The 27775-nt window shown below is 38.6% G+C and overlaps 1 protein-coding gene across 1 annotated transcript in view; it reads left to right on the top strand.

The window, feature by feature from the left end:
- Nucleotides 1-27527, top strand: part of ZNF879 (zinc finger protein 879) — a 53709-nt gene extending 26182 nt beyond the window's left edge. Inside the window, 2 exon segments of the mRNA XM_027096462.1 lie at nucleotides 26587-27380; nucleotides 27383-27527. Coding sequence (XP_026952263.1) covers nucleotides 26587-27380; nucleotides 27383-27424 — 836 coding nt within the window. The 3' untranslated portion in view covers nucleotides 27425-27527.
- Nucleotides 27528-27775: the final 248 nt, after the last annotated feature.

Here is a 27775-nt window from a genome sequence, read left to right as displayed (position 1 = left end):
TCTTTTGTGGCTGGCTTTTCTGAGACTTCTAAATGAAACAGACAATGAAAACAATAGCTAATGCCTATGGAGACTTTATGTGTGCCGGGCACTAGTCTGGCGCCTTGGATGAATTAACTAATTTCATCCTCAGATTAACAGGTAGGTCCCCGTTTTACAGATGAAGAAAATGAGGCACAGAGTGAAGAGGTAATTTGCCAGCCTTGGACTCAGACCATGGTCACTTTTTGCCTCTACTACTTACCAGTTTTGTTTCTTTGGACAGGTCACTAGACTCCCTGGTTCTCAGTCTTCCTCACATCCGTAATACGGAGTAGCAATATTTTTTAGAGTCGTTGTGAGGATTAAATAATACATGTAAAGCATGCAAGATTCCTGGCGGGCAGAAGATGTGCATCATAGAGTAACTATGATACTTGTACAGCAGCTTCCCTTCCCTGGCTGAGTTTACACAGCATACTCAGCTTGTTGAGCTTTCATGCCAGGTGCTATACCTGTAGAACCCGCTACAAACTTAGGCGGCCAATGCAGGCAGCTGTGGCCACGGCTCTTCTCTGACGGTTGTCTGGCTGCTCCTCTTACCTTGTTTTCCCTGTTGGGGTTTGTATATGAAGAGCAAAGGACTATTTGGAGCTGTGGATGCTGCAAGAGGTGGCACCTGTGGAATTTGTGTTTGGGAGTGGCAAGCAATATGGCGTGCATTGTGTGAGAGTTCCCTAGGAAGAGCACAGCACTCCAGGAAGGAGCCACTCAAGAGCGCCTGCGTTGGTCATTCCGCAGAGAAAGAGAGGGCACATGTGGGCAAGTTCCTTTATTGTGGTTTCTTCAGGAAGGAAAAGGTGAGGCAGGGCAAATGGGCTTAGGATTGGCTAGCTATGTTTGAAAGTGGGAGCCCAGGAATCTCACACTTGCTGTGACTGTCTGAGTGTGTAGTTTAAAGCTATCTTAAGGACTCCAGAAATCTGTGGTGAGTCACAATTTGCTTAGATGTAGCTAATAGATCCCAGATGGATGTTAAAGCATCAGTTTATGGAAATTAGAAGTATGGTTAATACAAGGAGGAGGTGGAGGTTGGCAAATTGTCTTAGAACTTCATTGGCTTAGTAGGCACACACTTGGTTTGCATCATTTATGTGGGGTGGCTTTGTAGGGACCTGACGGACATTGTGGGTGGTTGTAACTTCCTTTCTCCAAGCCATCCCTTGACGCCAGAGTTCTTCACAATACCTTTTTCTCTCTGCAGACCTACCTTGTCAAGCACGCTGCTCTCCCTTGACAGGAAAACTAAGAAGGAAAGAATGGCTGTGGATTTGCTGCCTGCTCAGGTGACAGTAAGTAAATTTTGTCTTTTTAATGAATTGCCTTCTGTGTTCAGAGATGGTGGACATATTTCCATTCTTTGTCCAGGTACTTTGCTTTCCAGTGAAAACTATTGAGAATCCAGAGCCTGATGGGTTTTTCCCATGGTCCTGGCCTTATCAAGGGGTTGCTGAGGAACGTGCATCCTCTGTCCCCAGACAGAGGTCACTCTTAATTCACCCCAAAGTCATTTCATGACCAAAGATTGAGTCAGCTCTGAACATAGGCTTCCAGATAGGATAAGTGCTTGGTGAGGAGTATGGAGTATTAGGGAGTCTTTATTTTCACAGATGATATAGTGTCACTTGGAGCAAAGCCATGGAAGGGCCAGAAGAGACACCCTCAACAGATATTGAGCATGACAATGTACAGGATACTGTGTAGGGCACTGGAGGTACAAAGAGGAAAGTTGTTATTTCTGTCTTCAGGGAGTTTTTGGTCCTGATCTTAGGAATGAATGTCCAAGAGGATTCAGGGAAGAGATTCAAGAAGTGGAGTTATTTTGAGCTAATACTAAAGGTCAGGACTGATACCTGATGGGCATCACAGAAGGAGTTCAACGTGGCTTGGGCTCTGAGACTGGCACTGGGGAGGACAGAGGGCTCCCTCTTTATTGGGAGTTCCTCTGTCTAGTGCAACTAGATACTAAGCCATCCAAATGTCCTTCTCATCTATCTGACTGATGCCTCTATCTCCTTCTATGATTTTTTTCCCTGCTACTTCAGACTCCCCTCCTGGGCTCTTGTTTTTTGGTCTTTCCCCTTTTGAGATTTGTTTTCATTACTTAACCCTCAGTTTTCTGAGGATCTTTCTCAAATTTCTCTCCCCAGGCCTGAAGTTTTTCCTAAAGATCCAGTCTGTCATTCCCAAACTCTTATGCAATATTTCCACATAGAAGTCCCATCTTGCCCCCAATACCAGCTTCCTTTCCTTCTGTTTGTCACTGGCTGCTTTTCTAAAAAGTAGTGGTAGCCCACAGGTTAAAAATGTGAACTCTGGAAGTTGATTTTTGGAGTTCACATGCAGGCTAGAGATGTGACTGGGCAAATTATTTTCTCCCTCTGTGCCTCATTTCCTCATTTGTAAGTGTGGTTAGTAATACACATGCCTCATTTAATCCTTACAAGAGGGCTGCTAATATCTGCATTTTACACATGAGGAAACTGAGGCACAGAGAAGCAAGTAACTTAATCAAGGTAGTACAGCTGGCTTTTGAACCCCAACAAAACAGTCTATACAGTTAACATGCTCTAAGAAAGTATATGTAAAGTGCTAAGAACAGCTCATAGTACATATTAAATCTCAGTAAATGCTGCCTGTCACTGCCATTAGTAACAGCAACAGCAGCATTAGTTTAGGACCTGCCAAATTTGGTACATATCTCCTCACTAGGCTAGACTTTACTTTGATTCTTTAATTACAAGAAGATGGGTGTTTCAGGAAACCAAAATATAAAACCAGCAAAATGCAGTGCAAAGCAAAACCCAGCTTTCACTGTCTGAGCTTTCCCACACTCCCAAGCTGGAGAGACTGACTTGATTTTAGCTAAAGGAAGATGTAAAGAAGTATGTTTGCAACTCAGAGCCAGTTTTTGTGGACCACTAATTCAGTATCTAACCCTTTTAATTAAGTCTCTTAGAGACCCCGAGGTGACCCAATCACAGGTCTCATTACCCCATTTGAATCAGTTCAGTGGTAATATTCAATATCAACTTCTTTCCTCATTAACGGTCCTCAGAGGTGAATTTCTCTCTGCTGTCTGTTAGAAAAATCAAATAGCAAATAAACAATTTTTGGAAAAAGCAGGATATTTTCAGATTTTACAAATATTCTTTATTCTCTTCTGTTTCCATGCAGCATATAATTTACCTTGTGGGGAAAAGATACATAGGACTTGGTGTTTATTGATTTATAGTCATAGTTTGTCAATTAACTTTTTTTTTGTAGTAAATCAGTATTTGTTTTTGTGATTGTCACTATTTTTTAAAATTATTTTTTAGGATAGTTTTAGATTTAGAGAAAAATTGCAAAGATAGTACCATAATTACCGTATACCCTGCACCCAGTTTTCCCTGTTACTAACATCTTCCATTATTATGAAACATTTGTTGTAATTAATGAGCCAGTGTTGATATACTATCATTAACTAAAGTCCATACTTTATTCAGATTTCTTTAGTTTTTATTTAAAGTCCTTTTTCTGTTGCAGGATCCCATCCAGGATCACATATTATGTTTAGCTGTCATGTTTCCTTAGGCTCCTCCTGGCTCTCAGTTTCTCAGCCTTTCCTCATTTTTGATGACCATAACAGTTTTGAGGAGCATTGGTTAGATGTTTTGTAGAATGTTCCTCTATTGTGATTTGTCTGATATTTTTCTTAATGTTAGGCTGAAGTTATAGGTTTTGGGGAGGAAGACCACAGAGGTAAAGTGTAATTCTCATCACATCATCAAAACTACATATTAAATAACATGACTCATCACTGTTGATATTGACCTGATCACCTGACTGAAGTGTGTTTGCCAGGTTTCTCCACGGTAAACTTCCTCTCTTTTTCCATCTTCCCACACTGTCCTCTTTGGAAAGAAGTCACTATGTGCAGCCCACACATAAGGAGTAGAGAGTTATGTTCCATCTCCTTGAGGGCAGAGAATCTACATAAATTATTTGGAATTCTAAATGGAGGATTGTCGCTTCTCCCCCATTTATATCAGTACAGACTCACAGATGCTTATTTTATATTTTGGGTTATAATCTAATACTGCTTTATTTTGTTGCTCAAATTGTTCCATCTTTGGCCAGTGGGAGCTCTTTCAGTTTGTTCCTCTGTCCCTTTGACATACCCTTATGACTGTGTAGTTTTTTGTTTTGTTTTTGGAGCACTTCCTTACTTTTGGTACTGTAAGGTGCTCTAGGCTTATTTTGTGTCTTCCCTGGCCCAGAAATCATCTATTTCTCTAGTGGCCTTGGTTTCTTTTCTTGGAGAATCGTATTAGAAAGCAAGATTTAGGCCTTAGGTTTACTCATTGCTACTGGAGTGTCTTTGCTTTTAGATTCTCTCACCTGACAGAGCAAGGGAATATATGTATATACTAACCTCTGTGTGTGTGTATAAATATTTTATATGTAACCATGTGTGAGTGTATGTGTGTGTGTATATTTCTATATGTAACCACTTGTGTCTGTGTTAAGCTACATATTCGTTCATACTAATGTCTCCAACTCTAATTTATTACCACACGGATCATTCTAGCCTGCTCCCCTTCCTTACTTATAACGTGCCATTCCAACAACAGTGAGAAACCTAGCTCCCACCATCTGCCATCCTTTGACTTTAACCATTCAGTTCCAGTCTGCATGTGTAGTAGTATCTGAATTGTTAATCCATACTGCCCAGAAAACTACTTTATTAACCAGAGTACAGTACTTATGTGCAGTTCCTTTTGTCTTACAGACCCCACTCACTTCCAAAGTTAGTAAGGTCAGCACCTTTTCCACCACCTCCTTCACTGGTTTTTGTCATACATTTGTATTATATTTAGATCATTGTGTCAGATTCTGTGTTCCATTCTGGGACCCCCCCCCCCAACATCCTAAATGATTTTTTTAAATTTGCATACATTAAGTTTAACTCTTTGTGTTGTAAACTTCTATAAGTTTTCAAAAATGCCTTGTGTCATGTATCCACCATTACAATATCATACAGAATAGTTTCACTAAAAATTTCCCTTTGCTTCACCTATTCAACCATCTTCCCCTGCCCCACTCCAAACTTCTGGCAACTGCAAATCTTCGTACTGTCTCTACATATCAGTAATACTTCTTTTTTATTTTAAATTAATGGTTGTCCTGCAGTTTGCCATATAAATTACCACTAATCTAAGTCTACCTTTGAATAATACTATATTACTTCCTAGGTATTACAAATACCTTGTAATAGAGTAATCCCAATTCCTCCCACCCATCCCTTATGGCATTACTATCAGTCATTTTACTCATCCTATGCTATAATCACCCAATTCATTGTTATTATTACTTTAAGCAAACAGTTATCTTTTAGATCAACTAAGAATAAGAAAATACCTTGACTTATTTCTTCTTTGTCACTCTTCCTTAGTGTAGATTCACGTTTCTGACCTGCATTATTTTCTTTTCTCCCTGGAGAACTTGGTTCTTCATTTTCTTGCACGGCAGGTCTGCTGGTAATGAAGTTTTTGCTTGTTTGAGAAAGTTTATTTCTCATCCCTTTTGAATTCCTTGAATATGGAATTGTAGATTGGCATTTTCTTTAAATATTTTAAATATTTCTCTTCTTATTTGTGTGGTTTCTAATGAGAAAATCCACTGTAATTCTTGCCCTTGTTCCTCTATGGGTAACATGTGTTTTCTCCTTATCTTTGGTGTTTGGCATTTGAATATGATATGCTTAGGTGTACATTTTTGGTTTTTATCCTTTTTGGCATTCTCTGGACTTCCTGGATCTGTGGTTTGTGTCTGTCACTAATTTTGGAAAATTCTCAGCCATTATTATTTCAAATATTCCTTTTATTTTATTCTCTTTTTCTTTTCCTCCTGGTATTCTAATTATCAAGTAATTTTAAATGATCAAATTTAAATGTTGTATTTTTAACATGGGAGGATATATATGATATATCAATAAGAAACTTAAGGGCATGAAACAATAATCATTTATTATTTTTCACAGTTTCTCTGGGTCAGGAATACAGACAGGCAGCAGAGACAACTTCTCTCTCCTGTACAAAGCCTGGGGTCTCAGCTGAAAGACTCAAAGTTTAGAGGCTAGAATCATCTGAAGTGTCTTTCACTCACATGTATAGTAGTTGATGCCAGCTCATGGCTGAGACCTTAGCTAGGGCTGTTGGATTAAACATCCACTTGTAGTCCCTTTGTGTGTCTTGGGCTTACAATATGGTGGCCAGATTCCAAGGGTGAACATCAAGTGAGCCAGGTGGAAAGCGTATTCTTTCCTCAGAAGTCACATAACATTACTTCACTGAATTCTACTGGTCACAGCACCTAGAATCCCCTGCACAGATTGAAAGGAAGGAAACATAGACCTCACTTCTTGGTGGGAGAAGTGTCAGTGTCACATTATAGAAGAGCACGTGATATGGGAGGTATATTGGTGTGGTCATCTTGGGAAAGTACAATCTGCCACATCTGTCAGAATTTAAAATGCACATATACTTTGAGCCAATAGTTCAACCTCTACCAGTTTATCTTATAAATATAGATGTACACATACCCAGAGATATCTGCATGAGAATGGTCATTGTGCATTGTATGTGACAGCAAAAAACAGAAACCATCTAAATACCCATCAATAAAGCAAATGGTAAATAAGTTTTGGTATCTGTACAATGGCATATATCATGTAGTTAAAAACAATAAGGTGTGTATATGCAGATGTGGCAAGATCTGTAAGATACAAGTTAAACATTCAGAATTTTTCCATTAAAAACAAGAATACATATGTGTATTTGCACAAAACATTTCTGGAAAGAAAGAATAAAAACTTGATACCAGTTACCTATAGGATGGAGCTGCTAACATATCACTGTGTGCTCTTTTGTGCTCTTCATATTCTTTAGCATGTGTCTGTTTTCCTCTTGTTTAAATAAATGGCCAAAAGAACACATGGATATGCAATTGGATATGAATTTTGTAATATGTTCTTAAAACCTGTCTGAAATAGGATTTAGTGTGATATATATTTTGTTCTTTTTGTTTTCAGTTTTTTTCAGATTTTTCTAAAGTGTTTATGTTTAATCTGTGTACTTTTTTAAAAGCTAATGAAATTTAAAAAGGAAAAGAATGTCATTTTGGTGGGAGTGTTCTACGGCCCAGGGAAATGGGACTGGAAGTAAAGATAGAATGTGGGGTTGCCATGGGTATTCTGCTTACAGCAGCAAGAAGCCTGCTCAGGCTGCTGTAACAAAATGTCACAGGCTTAAGCAAAAGAAATTTATTTTCTCACAGTCCTAGAGGATATAAGTCTAAGATCAAGATGTTGGCAGATTTGGTTTCTTCTGAGGCCTGTCTGCTTGGCTTGTAGAAAGGCTGCATTCTCAGTGTCCTCACATGGTCTTACCTCTGTGCATGTGCCTGTCTGTGTTCTAATCTCCTCTTATAAGGACACCAGACATACTGAATTAGGGCCCAATCTAAAGACAATCTTTTAACTTAATTACCTCTTCAAAGACCTTAACTCCAGATTCTGAGGGTACTAGAGATTAGGACTTAAACATATGAATGGGTGGGAGGGATAATTCAGCTCATAATTAAGCCCTTTCATTGGGTCCTATAGAAAGATTGCTTTTCCTATCATCCCATTCATTCTTTCAATTCAAACATATTTGACATAGTTCTGTGGCCTCTCTCGTAAGGCCTTTCCTGTGATCTCTGGATTATAGAGTGTGTGGTCTGTAAGCCTAATAAAGGCTAGGCTGAAGCAGAATCTCTGAGCCCATGGCTGACCCTGGTTCCAAACACCCAGGTTACCTGTTCTAGTCCCAGCAGAGCTAAGCAGCTTTTCTCAAGGAGGCCATGACCCAGAACTAGAAATTTAAGTAAATAGGGAGTTAGCATACAGCAGTTTTTTTTTTTTTTTTTTTTTTTGCGGTACTTGGGCCTCTCACTGTTGCGGCCTCTCCCGTTGCGGAGCACAGGCTCCGGACGTGCAAGCTCAGCGGCCATGGCTCACGGGCCCAGCCGCTCCGCGGCATGTGGGATCTTCCCGGCCCAGGGCACGAACCCGTGTCCCCTGCATCGGCAGGCGGACTCTCAACCACTGCGCCACCAGGGAAGCCCCAGCAGATATTTTTTGACTGCATAATATCTAAACCATATTCCTGTGTTTGGGGAATTCTCCTCTTTTTCAGTCTTAGTAGGAAAAAGAGACCACTTCACATTCGAGAGGCTAAAATGACCATATACTTGATTTTCCAGCTTCCCTTATACATCAAGTACAGGTGTGTGATCCAAGTTTGGTCATTTAGTTGTACTCACCGTGGACTTTGAGACAGAAGCTAGGAATGTAAAGGAACAGGAACAATGTAGAGTGCACTCTGGTGGTTGTGGCAGCAGCAGTAACATTGAGTTTGTAGAGGAAGGAGGAGGAGGAGCTCAGCAAAAGCAGAGTCTGTCTACTGGGTGTGGGAGTGGTGGTAAGGCTGTACCATCCAGTTTTCAATAGCAATAGTGTTCTCACAAGTCTGGTTTTCTAGTGTGATCCTGACTGTAGTCCAGAATGTTGCCTGGTCTCCCTGGTTTATGCTCATTTTCCAAGCCTAGTTCTGTGACTATCAATGCTCTTACAGCTCCCCTGTCCATTTTCTTTGTACATGAGCCAGAGTCCATTTCTGTTGCTTGAAACCGAAGAAACTTGACAGATATACTTCTTATGAAGCTACCTGCTGAAACCCAGAGTTGTATTTTACACCTTTAAAATACAGCTTAGATTACCAGTGTTTCTTTTTTTTTTTTAATTACTTACTTACTTACTTAATTAATTTTTGGCTGCATTGGGTCTTCATTGCTGCGTGCAGGCCAGGGCTTGAACCCTTGTCCCCTGCATTGGCAGGCAGATTCTTAACCACTGCACCACCAGGGAAGTCCCACCAGTGTTTCTAAATGGGGTCATTTTAGCATTTTGGATGGAGCCATCTTTCATTGTGCAGGACTGTCTTGAGCATATTTAAATGATTAACAACCTTGATCCCTTCCCTTAAATGCCACTAGCAAATCCCTTAGTCATTGTGAGAAAGAAAAAGGCCCTCACACATCTCCAAACTTAACCTGGGGAAGGGGGAGGATACCATACACTCATGAGAGCAACAAGTCTAGATGATTGAGATCTTTCAGGTCTGCATTTCTAGGATTCCGTCATTTTGTTATTTCTTGATATCTCATGAACTTGCCTAGACTCACTGAATATTTTGTTTTATACTTAAAAAGTAATACATGGGCTTCCAGCTTCTGACAATAGAAGAATAGCTCCTATCAGACCAATTCATCTGTGGATGAGAACCAAGCTCTGGACAAAATATGAGAAACAACCACCTGAAGGCATTGAAGAGAAACCAAAAGCAGACAGATACTGGACAACTGTCTACATTTGGCTGAAGAGACTGTCACAGGGTAAATATTCTAGTTTTTACAGCTTTTGCCTAGGGACAGGCCACAGTCAGCGCCAACAGAATGGTTAAAACTTGATTAGAAACCTGTAATCTTACTATCATGAAGAATCACAAGACAGAGTTTGGGGCAACCTTAGCATCTGGAAAGTGGAGGGGCCTTAAAAAGGAGAGAGCCAGAGAGGGGGAGCCCTGTATCCTGTGCATAAACTCTGCCCAAATCTCTGGCTGACCCCTGAACCACACCATGCACAAGACAGACTCACAGTAACCCAACAAAGAACTGAAGAGAGATTTTTGTTGCTGCCTATTACTGAGATGACAGAGTTTGATATTTGAGCACTGCTAAATTAACTACCTGCTTAAAAAAAAAATCAGTACTTCTTAAAGAAACATAACAAAATCCAGAGTCTACATTATAAACTATACAATGTCCAGGATAAGGTAGACATATGAAGAGATGGGAAAATGTGACCAATATTCAAGAGAAAGGCAATCAGCAGAGACCAAACCCAAGATGACTCAGATGCTGGAATTACTGGGCAGATATTATTTTATTTTTATATTTTAAAATTTTTATTGGAGTGTAGTTGATTTACAATGTTGTGTTAGTTTCAGTTGTACAGCAAAGTGAATCAGTTATACATATACATATATACACTCTTTTTTAGATTCTTTTCCCATATAGGCCATTACAGAGTATTGAATAGAGTTCCCTGTGCTATACAGTAGGTCCTTATTAGTTACCTATTTTATATATAGTAGTGTGTATATGTCAATCCCAATCTTCAAATTTATCCCTCCCCCCACCCCTTGCCCCCTGGTAACCATAAGTTTGTTTTCTACGTCTGTAACTCTTTCTGTTTTGTAGATAAATTCACTTTGTACCCTTTTTTTAGCCTCCACATATAAGCAGTATCATATGTTATTTGTCTTTCTCTGCAGCCGGCAGATTTTAAAACCACTGTTATAACTATGTGCAGGGATTTAAAGGAGAATATGCATGCAATAAATAAGTCAATAGGAAATCCAAGCAGAGAACTAGAGACTATGAAAAAGTAATAGAAATTTTGTAACTGAAGAATAAAATATCTGAAACATAAAAAGAATCACTGAATAGGCTTAACCTTTGGAAACGAACATAAGAAAATGTTAGTAAACTTGTAGATATATCAACAGAAAATGTCCTAACTGAAGAATAGGGATAAAAAGCTTCAGTTACCAGTAAAACAATGTTACAGGTCTAAGATACATGTAGTTGGAATTCAAGAAGAAGAGGAGAGAGAGAGAATGGGACAGAAAATATATTGAAATAATGGCCAAAATTTTCCCAAATTTGTTTAAAAAAAAACAAAAACAGATATTTACAGATTGACTACACTCACTGAACCTCAAGCAGAATAAATACAAAGGAAACCACAGCTAGGTACATCATTGACCAATGCTGTGTAACAGGAATATAATGTGAACCATGAATGCTAGTCACATGTTTAAAATTTTGGGGGAGTGGATCCAGATGGCAGAGGAGTAGGATGCGGACCTCACCTTCTCCACAGAGATACATCAAAAATACATCTACATGTGGAACGACTCTCACAGAACATCTACTGAATGCAGGCAGAAGACCTCAGACTTCCAAAAGGGCAAGAAAATCTCCACATAACTGGATAGGACAAAAGAAAAAAAAAAGAGAGGGAGAGAAGCAAATTGGTACAGGACCTGCACCACTGGGAGAGAGCTATAAAAGAGGAAGGGTTTCCACAAATGGAGAAGTCCCCTCACTGGTGGGAGGTCAGCCAGGACACAGGGGGAGCTTTGGAGCCTCAGAGGAGAGCACAGCAGCAGGTTTGCAGAGGGCAAAGCAGAGAGACAGACCTGCACAGACAATTGGTGTTGACAGGCACTCCCCAGCCTGAGAAGCTCGTCTGTTGGGGTGGGCAGGGGCTGTGTGCTGACACTCAGGCTTTGGAGGTCAGACCCTGGGGAGAAGACTAGGGTTGGCTAAGCAAAGATAGCCTGAGGGGGCTAGGGTGTGGTGCGCCACAACCAAGGGAATCCAGGGAGAAGCCTGGGCCCACCAGAGAGGCAAGACACCATTGTTGGGGGGCATATGAGGAGAGGGGCATGCCCACCATAGGAGTTTCTTTCTCCTAATGCTCTCAGGCAGCAGGGCACCACCTACACAAGCTACAGGGGCAGGTACAAGCCACTGCTGCCATCTCAGACTCCAGAGGTGGGCGTGGACTGCTGCCGCCACCAAGGGTCCTATGAGCAGGTGCAGGTCGCTGTCCCTACCTTCCTGGGAGTATGCGCAGCCCACCAATGCCAGGGGTCCTGTGACCTGGTGCCACTGCCCCCACCTCCCCAGGGGTGCATGCAATCTCCTGCAGCTGCCAAGAGTCCCACAGCCAAGTGCCATCCACTGCCCCTGCCTCCCCAGGAGTATGTGCAGCTAGCTGCCCTTGCTGAGGGACCCGCGACCGGGAGCCAACTGCTACCCCTGCCTTCCTGGGAGTGTGCGCGCAGGCCATGCACCTGCACACCCCCATCAAGGGGATAATGGCCAGCACATGCTGAGGAAAGAGATGGCAAGCATCCAAACCAAAAACAGCCCTCACACTGAAAAAATACTAAACCCACACAAGCTATGCAGGGAAGCTCCCACATATAAATAGCCCTCCAAGACTACAGTAGATATTTGTTTCTCCTAAACTCACAGAGTAAGAGAAATATAAGCAAAAGGAAGAAGCAGAGGAACCACTCTCAGTTAAAGACCAAGAGAATTCCCCTGAAGGAACAAACCATGAAACAGACCTCTTCAGTCTAACAGACAATGAGTTCAAAAAGGAGGCAATGAAAATAAGTAATTAAGAAAGGCCATTGACAGAAATGCAGATTACTGTGAAAAGGAACTAGAAACTATAAGAAGGAGCCAAGAAAAATTAGAAAATTCATTTGCCGAGATGAAAGCTGAGCTCAAGGCAAAGAAGAAGAATGATTAATGCAGAAGAAAGAATCAGTGACCTGAAAGGTAGAATGGAAATTATCCAATCAAACACCAGACAAAAGCCAAATGAAAAAAAATGAAAGCAATATGAGACATATGGGATAATATAAAGTAGGCCAATCTATGCATAGTAGGGATTCCAGAAGGAGAAGAAAGAGAAAAGGGGATTGAAAATGTATTTGAAGCTATTATGGCTGAAAACCTCCCAAACATAAAGAAGGAAACAGATATCCAGATCCAGGAAGCACAGAGTGTCCCAAATAAGATGAACCCAAACAGACCTACACCAAGACATTATAATAAAATTGGCAAAAGTTATAGAGAGGATTCTAAAGGCAGCAAGAGGAAAAACAAAGAGTTAATTACAAGGGAACCCCATAAGGCTATCAGCTGATTTCTCTACAGAAGCAATGCAGGCCAGCAGGAAGTGACAAAATGTATTCAAAGGCTTGAAAGAGAAAAATTTCCAGCCTAGAATACTCTGCCAAGCAAGATTATCATTTAGAATAGGAGAGGAAATAAAGAAGTTCTCAGACAAGCAAAAACTAAAAGAATACAGCAATACTAAACCTATCCTAAAAGAAATACTGAAAGGTCATCTCTAGAAAAGAAGCAAGAAGATACAGGTAGGAGGAAATCACAATTGGAAAGTAAATCACTTAAATTAGCTAGTATACAGATCAAAAAGAAAAAAAAAAGCTATTTGTGAAAGCAATGATTAAACATAAGCAACAGCAAAGGGATAGACATGAAGATGTAAAAAGGGACATCAAAATCATAAAACATGGGGAAGGAGAGTAAGAAAATGCAGATTCTTTTTCTTTTTTTGAATATGTTTGAGACTGTATGACTATCAGTCTAAAGCAAGCAGATATAGTAAGGGGTTAACATACTTGAAAAATGGGACAACCCACAAATCAAAAACACAGTAGACTCACAAAAACTGAAAAGAAGAGAACACAAACATAAAATAAAAGGAAATCATCAAATCACAAAAAGAAAAAGGAACAAAGAAGAAACAAAGAATCTACTGGAAAAACAGGTTTGAAATGGCAATAAATGCATATGTGTCGATAATTACCTTAAATGTCAATGGACTGAATACTCCAATCAAAAGACATAGAGTGTCAGACTGAATAAAAAAACACCAAAAGCCTACAATATGCTGCCTACAGGAGACCCACCTTAGAGCAAAGGACACACATAGTTTTTTTTAATTTAATTTGGTTCTGGGTCTTAGTTTCAGCAGGTGAGCTCCTTAGTTGCAGCAGGTGGGCTCCTTAGTTGTGGCTCAAGGGCTCCTTAGTTGCAGTTCACTGGCTACTTAGTTGTGACACATAGGCTCCTTAGTTGCAGCACACGGGCTCCTTAGTTGTGGCATGCAAACTCTTAGTTGTGGCATGCATGTGGGATCTAGTTCCCTGACCAGGGATTGAACCCAGGCCACCTGCATTGGGAGTGTGGAGTCTTAACCACTGTGTCACCAGGGAAGTCCCAGGACACACGTAGATTGAAAGTGAGGGAGTGGAAAAAGATATTTCAGGCAAATGGAAATGACAAGAAAGCAGGAGTTGCAATACCCATATCAGACAAAGTAGACTTTAAAGTAAAGACTATAAAGAAAGATAAAGAAGGACACTATATAATGATAAAAGGATCAATACAAGTAGAGGATATTACGTCATCAACTTATATGCACTTAATGTAGCAGCACCCAAATACATAAAACAAATACCTACAGACAAAAGGAGAAATCAGTGGGAATACAATAATAGTAGGAGACTTTAACACCCCACTCACATCAATGGACAGATCTTCCAGACAGAGAATCAGTAAGGCAACAGATCCTAAATGATACAATAGAGCAGTTAGACTTAATTGATATTTTCAGGATGTTACCTCCAAAACAAAACAAAATGGAGTACACACTCTTTTCAAGCGCACACAGAACATTCTCTACGATTGACCACATACTAGGGCACAAAACTAACCTCAGCAAATTTAAGAGTATAGAAATTATTTCAAGCATCTTCTCTGATCACAATGGCATGAAACTAGAAATCAACCACAGGAAAAGAAATGAGAAAAAAACAACTACATAGATACTAAACAACATGCCACTAAAAATCCAGTGGGTCAATGAGGAAATCAAAAAGAAAATTTTAAAAAATACCTTGAGACAAATGTCAATGAAAACACAACCATACAAAATCTATGGGATGCAGCAAAAGCAGTTCTTAGCTGGAAGTTCACAGTGATACAGGCCATCATCAAAAAACAAGAAGAATCTCTGGTAAACAACCAAACCTACCACCTAAAAGAATCAGAAAAAGAAGAACAAACAAAACCTAAAGTCAGCAGAAGGAAGGAAATAATAAAGATCAGGGAGGAAATAAATAAAATAGAGATTTTTTTAAAAGTAGAAAATAATCAATAAAACCAAGAGCTGGTTCTTTGAAAGGGTAAACAAAATAAAAAAACCTCTGGCCAGACTCACCAAGAAGAAAAGAGAGAGAACCCAAATAAACAAAATAAGAAATGAAAAAAGAGAAATCTCAACTGATACTGCAGAAATACAAAAAACCATAAGAGAATACTATGAACAATTATATGCCAACACATTTGACAACCTAGAAGAAATGGACAACTTTCTAGAAACATACAGCCCACTGAAATTGAATCAAGAAGAAATAGATGATTTGAACAGACCAATCACTAGACGTGAAATAGAATCTGTAATTTAAAAAACTCCTTACAAACAAAAGTCCAGGACCGGATGGCTTCACAGGCGAATTCTACCAAACATATAAAGAAGAACTTAAACTGATTCTTCTCAAACTCTTCCAAAAGATTGAAGAGGAGGGAATACTCCCAAAGACGTTCTATGAAGCCATCATCACCCTGATACCGAAACCAGACAAAGACACCACCAAAAAAGGAAATTACAGGGCAATATCTTTGATGAATATAGATGCAAAAAATCTCAACAAAATATTAGCAAACCAAATCCAACAACACATAAAAAAGATCATACACCATGACCAAGTGGGATTCATCCCAGCTTCACAAGGATGGTTCTACACTCGCAAATCAATTAATGTAATACACCACATTAACAAAAGAAAAGTAAAAAACCACATGACCATCTCAATAGATGCAGAAAAAGCGTTCAACAAAATTCAACATCCATCCATGATAAAAACTCTTACAAAAGTGGGAATAGGGGAATATCTGAACTTAATTAAAGCCATTTATGACAAACTCACAGCCAATATAATACTCAATGGTGAAGAGCTAAAAGCCTTCCCACTAAAATCTGGAACAAGACAAGGATGCCAACTCTCACCACTTCTATTCAACGTAGTATTGGAAGTCCTAGCCACAGCAATCGGACAAGAAAAAGGAATAAAAGATATCCAAATTGGAAGGGAAGAGGTAAAATCGTCATATGCAGATGACATGATACTATATATAGGAAACCCTAAGGACCCAACACAGGAGCTACTAGATCTAATAAATGAATTCAGCAAAGTAGCAGAATACAAGATTAACATTCAAAAATCAGTTGCATTCTTTTTTTTTTTTTTTTGGCTGTGTCGGGTCTTCATTGTGGCATGTGGGATCTTTTGTTGTGGTGTGTGGGCTCTTCATTGTGGTGCATGGGCTTCTTGCTAGTTGTGGCATGCAGGTTTTCTCTCTCTGGTTGTGGCATGCGGGCTCTAGGGCACGTGGGCTCTGTAGTTGTGGCGTGTGGACTCCAGAGTGTGTGGGCTCTGTAGTTTGTGACACACAGGCTCTCTAGTTGAAGAGCAGGCTCAGTAGTTGTGGTGCACGGGCTTAGTTGCCCCATGGCATGTGGGATCTTAGTTCACTGACCAGGGATTGAACCTGCATCCCCTGCATTGGAAGGCAGATTCTTTACCACTGGACCACCAGGGAAGTCCCTTGGTTGCATTTCTGCACACTAAAAATGAAATATCGGAAAGGGAATGTAAAAAAAAAAACCTTTTAAAGTAGCACCCCCCAAAAATAAAATACCTGGGAATAAACCTGACCAAGGAGGTGAAATACTTGTACACTGAGAACAATAAGACATTAATAAAGGAAATTAAAGAGGATTCAAAGAAATGGAAAGATATCCCATGCTCTTGGATCAGAAGAATTAATATTGTTAAAATGGCATTCTACCAAAAGCAATCTACAGATTTAATGCAATCCCTATCAAAATACCCATGACATTTTTCACAGAACTAGAACAAATAATCCAAAAATTTATGTGGAACCATAAAACCCAGACTTGCCAAAGCAATCCTGAGGGGAAAAAAAGCAGGGGACATAACTCTCCCAGACTTCAGACAATACTACAGAGCTACAGTAATCAAAACAGTGTGGTATTGGTACAAAAACAGACATATGGATCAATGGAACAGAATAGAGAGCCCAGAAATAAACCCACACAGTCAATTAATCTTCAACAAAGCAAGAATATAAAATGGGAAAAAAGACGGTCTTTCAGGAAGTGGTGCTGGGAAAGTTAGACAGCTGCATGTAAACCAATGAAGTTAGAACACACTCTCACACCATGCACAAAAATAAACTTAAAATGGCTTAAAGACATAAACATAAGATGTGACACCATAAAACTCCTAGGAGAAAGCATAGGCAAAACATTCTCTGACATAAATTGTACCAATGTTTTCTTAAGTCAGTCTCCCAAGGCAATAGAAATAAAAATAAACAGATGGGACCTAATCAAACTTACAAGCTTTTGCACAGCAAAGGATACCATAAAAAACCATTAAAAAATGAAAAAACAACCTACAGAATGGGAGAAAATATTTGCAAATGATAAGACTAACGAGGGCTTAATCTTCAAAATATACAAACAGTTCATACAACTCGACAACAGCAACAACAAAACAAACCAATTGAAAAATGAGCAGAAGACCTTAATAGACATTTCTCCAAAGGAGACATACAGATGGCCAGTAGGCACATGAAAAGATGCTCAGTGTCACTAGTTATTAGAGATGCAAATCAAAACTACAATGAGGTACCATCTCACACCAGTCAGAATGGCCAATGTTAAAAAGTCTACAAATAACAAATGCTGGAGAGGGTGTGGAGAAAAAGGAACCCTCCTACACTGCTGGTGCGGATGTCAGTTGGTGCAGCCACTGTGAAAAACAGTGTGGAGGTTCCTCAGAAAACTAAAAATAGAATTACCATATGATCCAGCAATCCCACTCCTGGGCATATACCCAGACAAAATTATAATTCAAAAAGATACTTGCACCCCTATGTTCATATCAGCACTCATCACAATAGCCTAAACATGGAAACATGTCCATTGATGGATGAATGGATAAAGGAGATGTGGTACATATATACAATGGAATACTACTCAGCCTTAAAAAAGAACGAAATAATGCCATTTGCAGCAACATGGGTGCAACTAGAGATTATTGTACTAAGTGAAGTAAGTCAGAAAGAGAAAGACAAATATCACATGATATCACTTACATGTGGAATCTAAAATATGGCACAAATGAGCTTATCTACAAAACAAACAGATTCATAGACATAGAGAACAGACTTGTCATTGCCAAGGGGGAGGAGGGTATGGGAGGGAAGGACTGAGAGTTTGGGATTAGCAGATGTAAACTATTATATATAGGATGGAGAAACAACAAGGTCCTACTGTATAGTGCAGGGAGCTATACTGAATATCCTGTGATATTCCACAGTGGAAAAGAATATAAAAAAAAGAATGTCTATATGTGTATAATATAAAAAAGAACATCTATATGTGTATAACTGAGTCACTTTGCTGTACAGCAGAGAGTGGCACAACACTGTAAATCAACCATACTTCAAGTAAAACATTTTTTTGAACTTTTTAGTAGTCACATTAAAAAATAAACAGAAGCAGATAAATTAACTTTAATATTTTACTTAACACAGTATACCCAAAATATTATTTCAACACATAATAAGTACAAAATTATTATTGAAATATCATATGTATATATATTTATTTGTGTATATATAAATATTTTCTAGTATATATTCTGGTGTGTATATATAACAGCACATCACAATTCAGACTAGCCACATTTTAAGCACTTAATATCCATTTGTGGCTAGTGCCTATGATATTAGGCAGAGAAGTCATAGACAAATCACTGAAAACCAAAGATTTTAAAGCAGACAGAAAAAAAATCACATTACATACGGAGAATCAATATTTGAATGTCCATTGGCTCCTCATGAGAAACAACAGTGGCCAGAAAACAATAATGACCTTTTATATGCTGAAAGAAAAAAACTGTTAACCCAGAATTCTATAACCAATGAAAATATTCTTCAAGAATGAAGATGGGGCTTCCCTGGTGGCGCAGTGGTTGAGAGTCCACCTGCCGATGCAGGGGACATGGGTTCGTGCCCTGGTCCGGGAAGATCCTACATGCCGTGGAGCGGCTAGGCCTGTGAGCCATGGCCACTGAGCCTGCACGTCTGGAGCCTGTGCTCCGCAAAGGGAGAGGCCACAACAGAGAGAGGCCCACGTACCAAAAAAAAAAAAAAGAATGAAGATGAAATAAAGGCATTTTCAGATAAAAGAAAACAAAGCTAATTCATTGTCAGCAGGCCTGCACTACAGGATATTCTAAAAGAAGTTCTTCAAGTTAAAAGGAAATAATACCAGACCTAATCTTAGGAAGGAAATGAAGAGTATTAGAAATGGATAAATATAAATATATATATATATATTTATATTTGTCTGGATAAATATATTTATATTATAGAAATATATAACTAATTTTTCTTCTCAGTTTCTTTAAGATGATATGATTGTTTAAAGCAAAAGTATAATACTGTGTTATGGAGTTTATCGTGTAAATGGATGTAATGCATATAACTACCGTAGATATAGAATTTATTTACGTCTGGACTGGAAAAGCTCTATCTTTATCTTTGGAAAAGCTCTATCTTTGTCTCCAGGGATGCCTGGATGGCTGTTTTTGATTCCTGGCCAAGATAAGGGAAGTGGATGTGGTCCTTAAATGCCACTGACCACCCCCGGGGTCATCTTCTTCACTGCTGGTTTGCAGCTGGCCTATATGGTTTGACAAGCCTTGCTTGATACACAAAAGGCCCCTGCCGAGTGTTTCTCCTTTGAGCTCCCCTAAACCAAAATTTCTTATATAGCTCCAGAGACACAGCATAGTCTGTGCGTGCGGATAAGGGGAGATTGCACATGGAATATCTCTGACTTCCATAAAGACTTTCTTGCACAGTGTTTATCTTGCTGCATTGTACCCTTTGCCTTCCATGAGTAGTCTCAGAGCAGTCTGATGAGTCCTGTCAACTATATGAACTGAGAAAATCTTTGTAATAACTGTAGCATGAAGAAGAACCATATGTTTGCGAGGTTCTTGCATTCTATGTGAAATCATATATTAGCTCTAAATACACTATAAAGAACTAAGAATGTGTATTATAATTCTCAGCAACCACTAAAAATGCAAAGAGGTATAGCTAAAGGTGAACATGTAAATTAAAGTGGAATCTAAAAAAATTTCAAAACAAGCATACACCCTGTAAAAAAATGTAAGCCTAATTGAACGGTATAACATAAGTGAAAGGTTGCCTTTCTGTCCCTTTCTAAAATATCAAAGAGTAATCTGGGTGGACAGCTTGTTGTATTCTTTCAGATATTTTTGTATGCACATATATAGATAGATAAAGAATGTTTCAACACATACAGACTGGCAGCTTGCTTTTTCATATGAATCAGTAGTATATCACGGTCAAATTCCGATGTCAGGCATACAAATCTATCTCATTCTATTTAATGGCTATATAACATTTCATGGACTAAATGCAGTATAAATTGCTTATACTGTTTATGCAGTATAAATTCCCTTATTGATAACGTAGGTTGTCTTCAAATTTTCACCATTGTATTAGTTTCCCATTGTTTCTGTAACAAATTACCACAAACTCTATGGCTTAAAATAACATAAATTTATTCTCCTACAGTTGTGGAGGTCAGAAGTGTGAAATCAGTTTCACTAGCTTAAGGTCCAGTTCTCAGCAGGGCTACTTCTTTCTGGAGGCTCTGGGGTGAAAATCTGTTTCCTGGCCTTGTTTTCACCTTCTGGTGGCCCCCTATGTTCCTTGGTTTATGGCCCTTTCAACCATCTTCAAAGCATATCACTTCAGTCTCTACTTCCATCATCATATAGCCTTCTCTTCTTCTGACTCTGATTCCTTTTGTGTTCTTCTTATAAGGACCGTTATAGATCACCCTGGATAATAATCCAGAATAATCGCCCCCTCTCAAAACCCTTCAGCAGATCCTCAGAGTCCCTTTGTCATATGTATAATGTTTACAGGTTTATTATTCAGCCTACCATAACCATTAACTTAAAAGTAATGTTTTAGTGAACATCCTTGAACAAATATCCCTACACAGTGTGTGATTATTCCTTGAAGTAGAATCCTAGAAGTATTTAGAAATGCAAGGTTAAAGTAATATACCTTTTACATTTTGACAGATTCTCAACAAAATACCCACTAAGCATTGTACTGTTACTCCCTTAGACTCTTTCATACAAGAATTGGTGGCTGTCCAACCTCTGCTTTCTTACATTTTGGGGTTTAACTGGGATTCTTTTGGAAGAACTTACCTTCTCAGCAGTTCCCTTTTGCACCTCTATAGTCTTGCAGGTAGTTTGGTTCTTTTAATTTTCATAGTCAATGGAAACCCATCTGACAATATATCTTAGAGACCTGTCTATCTGAATTCAGTTAGGAGCTCCACCACTCTAACAGTTTTACCTTGGGAAAATTTTGTAACCTTTCTGAACTGTTTCTTTATCTGCAAAATGTTTTAATTATAGTATCTTCCTAATAGAATGTCTGTGAAACTTAAATGGGTTAATGTATACAAAGTTTCTATCATAGTCCCTAACATGTAAGTATTCAATAAACATTAACTAATATTATTTTTATTATTTGCTTTATGTCTCAGAAATTCCTTTTTATTTCTGTTCTACTAATGATATTTTCCCTAGTTTTCCAGCACTACTCTAAATGTTCTCTGATTTTTTTCCTTTCATTTAATTTGGATTTTGAGTGGGAGGGAGGTAAATGGATGTGTTCAGTTACTCTGACAGATCCCAGGGTGGGATATAAATTCCCTCTTGGCAGGAAATTTGCCCTTTTTTCCATATCACAGCACATGCCATGTGTCTTTGCTCCAAGTGGGTACTCAATAAATGTTTGTTTAATAGTTGATGGGTGGTTCCAAAAATAACATAAATAGTTGCTTTGAAATATTTAGAATCCTGAGACATTTTCAGAATGGTTGCTACACATCCCAGTGTCACCTTCTTACCAAGTCTTCCAGAGGAGAAGATGTTCCTGGGTGAACAGGAATGGGTTTGCCATTACAGGAGTCAGTGACGTTTAGAGATATAGCTGTGCTCTTCAGCCGGAACGAGTGGTTGCACCTGGACTCTGCCCAGAGAACCTTGTACCGGGAGGTGATGCTGGAGAACTACAGCACCCTGGTCTCGCTGGGTAAGGAGCCTTGCTTGTCATGGAGAGTCTGCCGTGGGAGCACTTTAGAGCTCCCTCTGAGGTTCAGAGTCTGCAGGTTTCTATCCTGTGTGCCCCTGGGAAAGGAAAAATTGGTGTAGAATTGAAAGTGTACCTGTTTGTTGTGATGCCCTTCATGCTGCTGTTCATCCTCTGCCTTCCTCCCGCCCACCTCCTGATCAGTTCCCTCCTACTCCAATGACTAGAGCCCAGTTTAGATTCTGAAAAACATGTAGGACTCCCATCTTAGAGGGATTCATAGCCAGGGCCTATATTGTTTCCTCCATCCCCCTAAAGGCCTCAGTCCCCCTCAGGAGTGCTTATGCTGCCTTCTCTGCCCTATAGGCTCCAGTTAGTTAGTTCTGGGGTTGCTCTTCATGCCATTTGTTCAAACTCCATTTCCTTACTCATGAGCAGGGATTCCATTTTCAATGCCAAAGTTGATCTGCAAGTTGCAACATGGAGAAGATCCCTGTATGGTGGAAAGAGAAATCCCTCAAGATACCTGCCTAGGTGAGTAAGTGACTGGGGGGTGGGCACAAGTGTCTTTATACATGAGCAGGTCATGAGGAGTACTCTGAAAACTTTCCTGGAAATTCTGAGCCTTATTGAAATGCTCAGGACCCCTTGACAAGGCTCCTTGGTTGTAATGGTTTTCTTTGCATCAAGAAGGTCCTTGTATTGACATCTTCCTTCTCATACCACTCCCTGCATTCTCTTTCCCTTTCCCTTTTTTTGCAGCCTCACTCATGTTCTTCTACCGTCTTTGGCCTCTTGGTCTTCATGGTTTTCTTTCCATCTGCATTAACACATGTTCATGTCTGATAGATATTAAATACTTTACACCTTCTGCCATATTTTGAATTTTTTATAATTTTTTTCATTTCTTTTACCACCCACACATTTCAAAGTATTGTCAACATTCCTTTGTCTCTGATTTCTTAACATTTCCCTTTTATTTTCTTGGAGACTGGGTTGTCATCTCCCACTATTATATTCAATCAGCTGTCATTAACATAACCACTGTAGCCTTTCTAGTCCAGGGGTCAGCAAACTTTTCCTATAAAGGGCCAGATTGTAAATATTTTGGCTTTGGGGGCCATAAGGTCTCTGTTGCAACCATTTAACTCTGTGGTTGTAGTGCAAAAGCAGCCAGAGACAGTACTTAGACGAATAGGTGTGGCTGTATTCTAATAGAACTTTACAAAAACAGGTGGCAGCTGAATTTGGTCCAGAGATCCATAGTTTGCTGACCAGTCTTCTAGCCTAGTCTAATCTAGTTGGTCTTTATCATAAAACTGTAGGTTGTCAGGATTGGAGGATCACTTAAAGATGATCAAATTTATATACTTCTTTTTATATCTGAAGAAACAGAGTATCAAAGATCTTAAAGTACTTTGGTCACAGAGCTAGAAAGCTGAAATCTGATGAAAGAAACCTAAATAGATCACCAATGTCATTTCTATTCACCATAGGACATAGATTTGCCAATATTTTGCTTCCGTCTTTGTGGCTTAACCTTTAATCTATGATTCTTGCTTTTGTTAACATCTTTTTTTCACTCTTCTCTCAACAAATAGTTTTCAACTTTATTAAAATACAGTTTTCTACAAATAAAGAGTTAGTAAGCAGTGCAGTATAACATTCAAGATCATGGTTTGAATTTAGACATTCCAAATTTCACTTTACCACTACTTACAAGTTTTATGAGCTATGGGAAAGTTACCTACCATCTCTGAGCCTCTCCTCACCCACCTTCCATGCCATCAGCACAGTGATCTTTTTGAAACTCAGGTGTTAACCCTATACCTCAAGGGACTTCATTGTTTCTCTGTTTTCCTTGGAGTAAAGTAAGATTACTTAATGTGACATTAAACCTACTTCATAGCCTGTCTCCATATTCCTTTATGGTCTCATCAATGGCCACTTCCACTTCAGATCAGTGTTCTGGCCATATCTGTGTACTCATTATCATTTGTGTGTTATTCCTTCAGCTTGAGTCACCTCTTCCATCTTATCCACTGGAAGACTACTTATCCTTCAAGATCCATCTGTCTACCTAAAATGCTACTCTTATCTGTAGGTTTTCCTTATCTTCCCAGTCAGCATTAATTTTCCATCATTTGTGTTCATATATCACTTTCTACATACCTTGAGCACATTTATTATGGTATCTATCATGATGAATTATAGTTATTGTGTTTATATTTATTAGTATTAGGTATTTTTCTAATAAGATTGTGCATACTTAAGGGAGAGGCCAGGTCTTTGAATTTTTGCCTCTAGCATCTAATATATTGGCTTTAGTAATATTTAAAAATTTTTTTCAAATTCAATTTTAATTGAATTGAGTTGCCTCTGTGATTAACTCAGTGCCAGTGAGGCTCAAAGTACTCAGTCCAGCCAGATCATTGCAGCTACGTTATTTTTCAGATTCCATTCTGTCCTTCCTCTGATCCAAGCTGTTCAGTTTACCAAATATGACCACTTTTGTCTTATTATTATCTGTCTAAGAACTTATGACACCTTCTGTTATCTAGATTTTTCTAAATTCTTCTACTAGTTATTCAGTAACTCTATATTTGTCCTCACTGTGCTTAACCAAAATTTTAACTAATTCCAACCTGGATTTCCTTCTTTAGTCAATAAGCCTCCCCTAAATAGGTTTACTTTACCCACAGATGACTTTGACAGGCCTTCTTTCTGACTCACAGGGTCCTCTTTTCTTTTTCTATTGAAATCCAACCCATCTCTATTGTCCATCTTCCTTCATACAACCATTCTTTACTAATATTGTTGATATTTGTATCTTCATTCTCTGAACCTCAAACCTGAATTATGCAGTTGAGGCTTCTCACATCATGTAGAAATGAACTATTACTGTTTGGCCATTTATTTATTTCATATTATCATTGCTGATTATTCAGTATTTGTTCAATAAATGACTGATTGAGTCTCAGGAGTCCAGTAAGAGAAGAGAGAATCTCTTTTCCTTTTCAAGGTCACCTGACCTTCAGAATAACTTTTGCACCTCATTCCCTGTGCTCGTTCATTTTTTTTTTTTTAATCTAAGACATTCTAATTGTGTACTTGTACACAATAAGGAATTAACAAATCATCATAAGACATATCCTCTGCTCTCCTGGAACAAATACTTGAATTATTTTCACAGACTTTATATATATGTTAAGTAATTAAATATTTTGAAAATGTGTTTTGAAATTCTAAGAAAGAGGTGGATTATTTAGGCTTAAATAATTGAGTTTCTGTAAGTAAATGAGATTAGAGTAGTAGGGTAAGTTTCTAGATGGGCAGGGAAGGTCATATTGTGGGAAAGGATAAAAAGAGAAAGTACCTTGGTTGATCCTTGAAAATCCAAACTGTTAGGTTTTCCATGGATCATTAAGAAAAATCTATATTTGTATACAGATTTATAGCCTGTATTTCTTGTTCTTATTTAATTTTAATAAAATATATTTTAATACTAAAGCTGGATGGATTTTATTAACATAAATAACCTATATTTTACTTAAGTTGTATAGTTTATTTAAGTACATACAATTACCTAATTACAGTGATCTAATTTTAATCTATTTTCAATCATGGATTGATTAAAGTAAGCTAAGAGTTAACTCAGAGTTTCTTAGAATCAGCTCAAACTAAATCTTTTCACTTAGAATCAGATCTGAGCTTGGAGCTTGGGCATACTTCAGAACTTCACATCTCTTGTAGACTTTCATTATTCTCAAAAGATTCCTACCTTTACTTCTCTCAAGTGGCAGTGTCTTCACTGTCACTGTTAATTTGTCCACTGTATTCTCCCACACTATTCCTTAACCTATTTACTTCTCCTTCCATTCCATTTTGTTTTTCTCCAGATTCAAGTTCATATTTGAGATCAGATGGTATCAAACCTCTTTTATATGTATCATTGCCAATGTTTTTGTCCCACTGATGCATATTTATCTCTTCAGCAGAGGAGCCATTAATTCTTCTGATTTATTCCAGGTTTCAAGACATGGCCTGAAATAGAAGCATTGCCTCCTGAACAGGACATTTCTATAGAAGAAACATCTCAAGGAATAATAAAGAAAAAATCCATTAAGTTTGGTCACTTGGATGTCACGTTTGGAGAAACTTTGGAATTTGAGGGCAGGAGACAGCAAGAGCAACAGAAGAAACCTCTTAGGCAAATGATGGCCTCACACAAAAAAACCATCAGTGAAGCTGGAAACCAGACAAGTCTTGAATTAGGGAAAGGCTTATTTATAAATACAGTTCTTGTTAGACAACAAAGTGCTCCTATAGAAAGGATACCCAATATATATTATACTTCTGGGGGAGATTTTAAACAGAATTTTGATCTAATGAGATGTTTCCAGATTTACCCAGGAGAAAAAGCTCATATTTACAGTGAATATGGAAAAAGCTTCAACCAGAGTCTACATCTTACTGAACACCAGAGAATTCATACTGGTGAGAAACCTTACAAATGTAATGAGTGTGGGAAAACCTTCAGCCACAGATCATCCCTTCTTGCCCATCAGAGAATTCATACTGGAGAGAAACCTTACAAATGTAATGAATGTGAGAAAGCATTTAGCAGTAGTTCAACCCTTATCAAACATCTGAGAGTGCATACTGGAGAGAAACCCTATCAGTGCAAGGAATGTGGTAAAGCCTTTAGCCAGTGTTCAACCCTCACTGTACATCAGAGAATTCATACTGGAGAGAAACTCTATAAATGTGGAGAATGTGAGAAGGCCTTCAATTGTAGAGCAAAACTTCATAGACATCAAAGAATCCATACAGGTGAGAAACCCTATAAATGTAGTGAATGTGGGAAAAGTTACATCCAGTTTACATCCCTGGCTGAACATCAGAGGCTTCATACTGGAGAACAACTGTGTAAATGCTTGGAATGTGGGAGAAACTTCACTCGCATCTCAACCCTTATTGAACATCAGCGTATTCATACTGGACAAAAACCATATCACTGTAATGAATGTGGGAAAGCCTTCAACCAGTATTCATCCTTTAATGAACATCAGAAAATTCATACTGGGGAAAAACTTTACACATGTGGAGAATGTGGGAAAGCCCTTGGTTGCAAATCTAACCTTTATAGGCATCAGAGAATTCATACTGGAGAGAAACCCTATCAGTGTAATCGGTGTGGAAAAGCTTTCAGCCAGTATTCATTCCTAACTGAACATGAGAGAATCCATACTGGAGAGAAACTCTATAAATGTATGGAATGTGGGAAAGCCTACAGTTACAGATCAAACCTTTGTAGACACAAAAAAGTTCACAATAAAGAAAAACTCTATAAATGGAAGGAATATGGGATCAGAGAATTTCTTAGAGGAGAAAAGCCCTGTGAGGTTTAATTCATCTCTCAAATAATTTAAGATTTCTCATTGGAGAATAATCAGGAGAATAATAAATAGAGCACAGACTTCTGATAGATCAAGTCTTTTTTTTTCTTCTTCTTCTAAAGAAAATAGTTACCATTAAGTAATGGTAAAATTAATCAACGAATATTAAGAGTACTGACCTGTCAAATTTTATAAGAACCAGTAAATTCTAAGGTTTCTAAAAACATAAAAATTTTAAATTCATAGAAAAATGTAAAAGTCCGAAGTTT

This window comes from Aethalodelphis obliquidens, unplaced genomic scaffold, assembly GCF_003676395.1.
Source record: "Aethalodelphis obliquidens isolate GAN/ISIS:26980383/991018 unplaced genomic scaffold, ASM367639v1 scaffold102, whole genome shotgun sequence".
NCBI classification, from domain to species: Eukaryota; Metazoa; Chordata; class Mammalia; order Artiodactyla; family Delphinidae; genus Aethalodelphis; species Aethalodelphis obliquidens.
The sequence above is the reverse complement of the archived record's forward strand: the minus strand, read 5'-3'. Positions and strand labels throughout refer to the sequence as shown.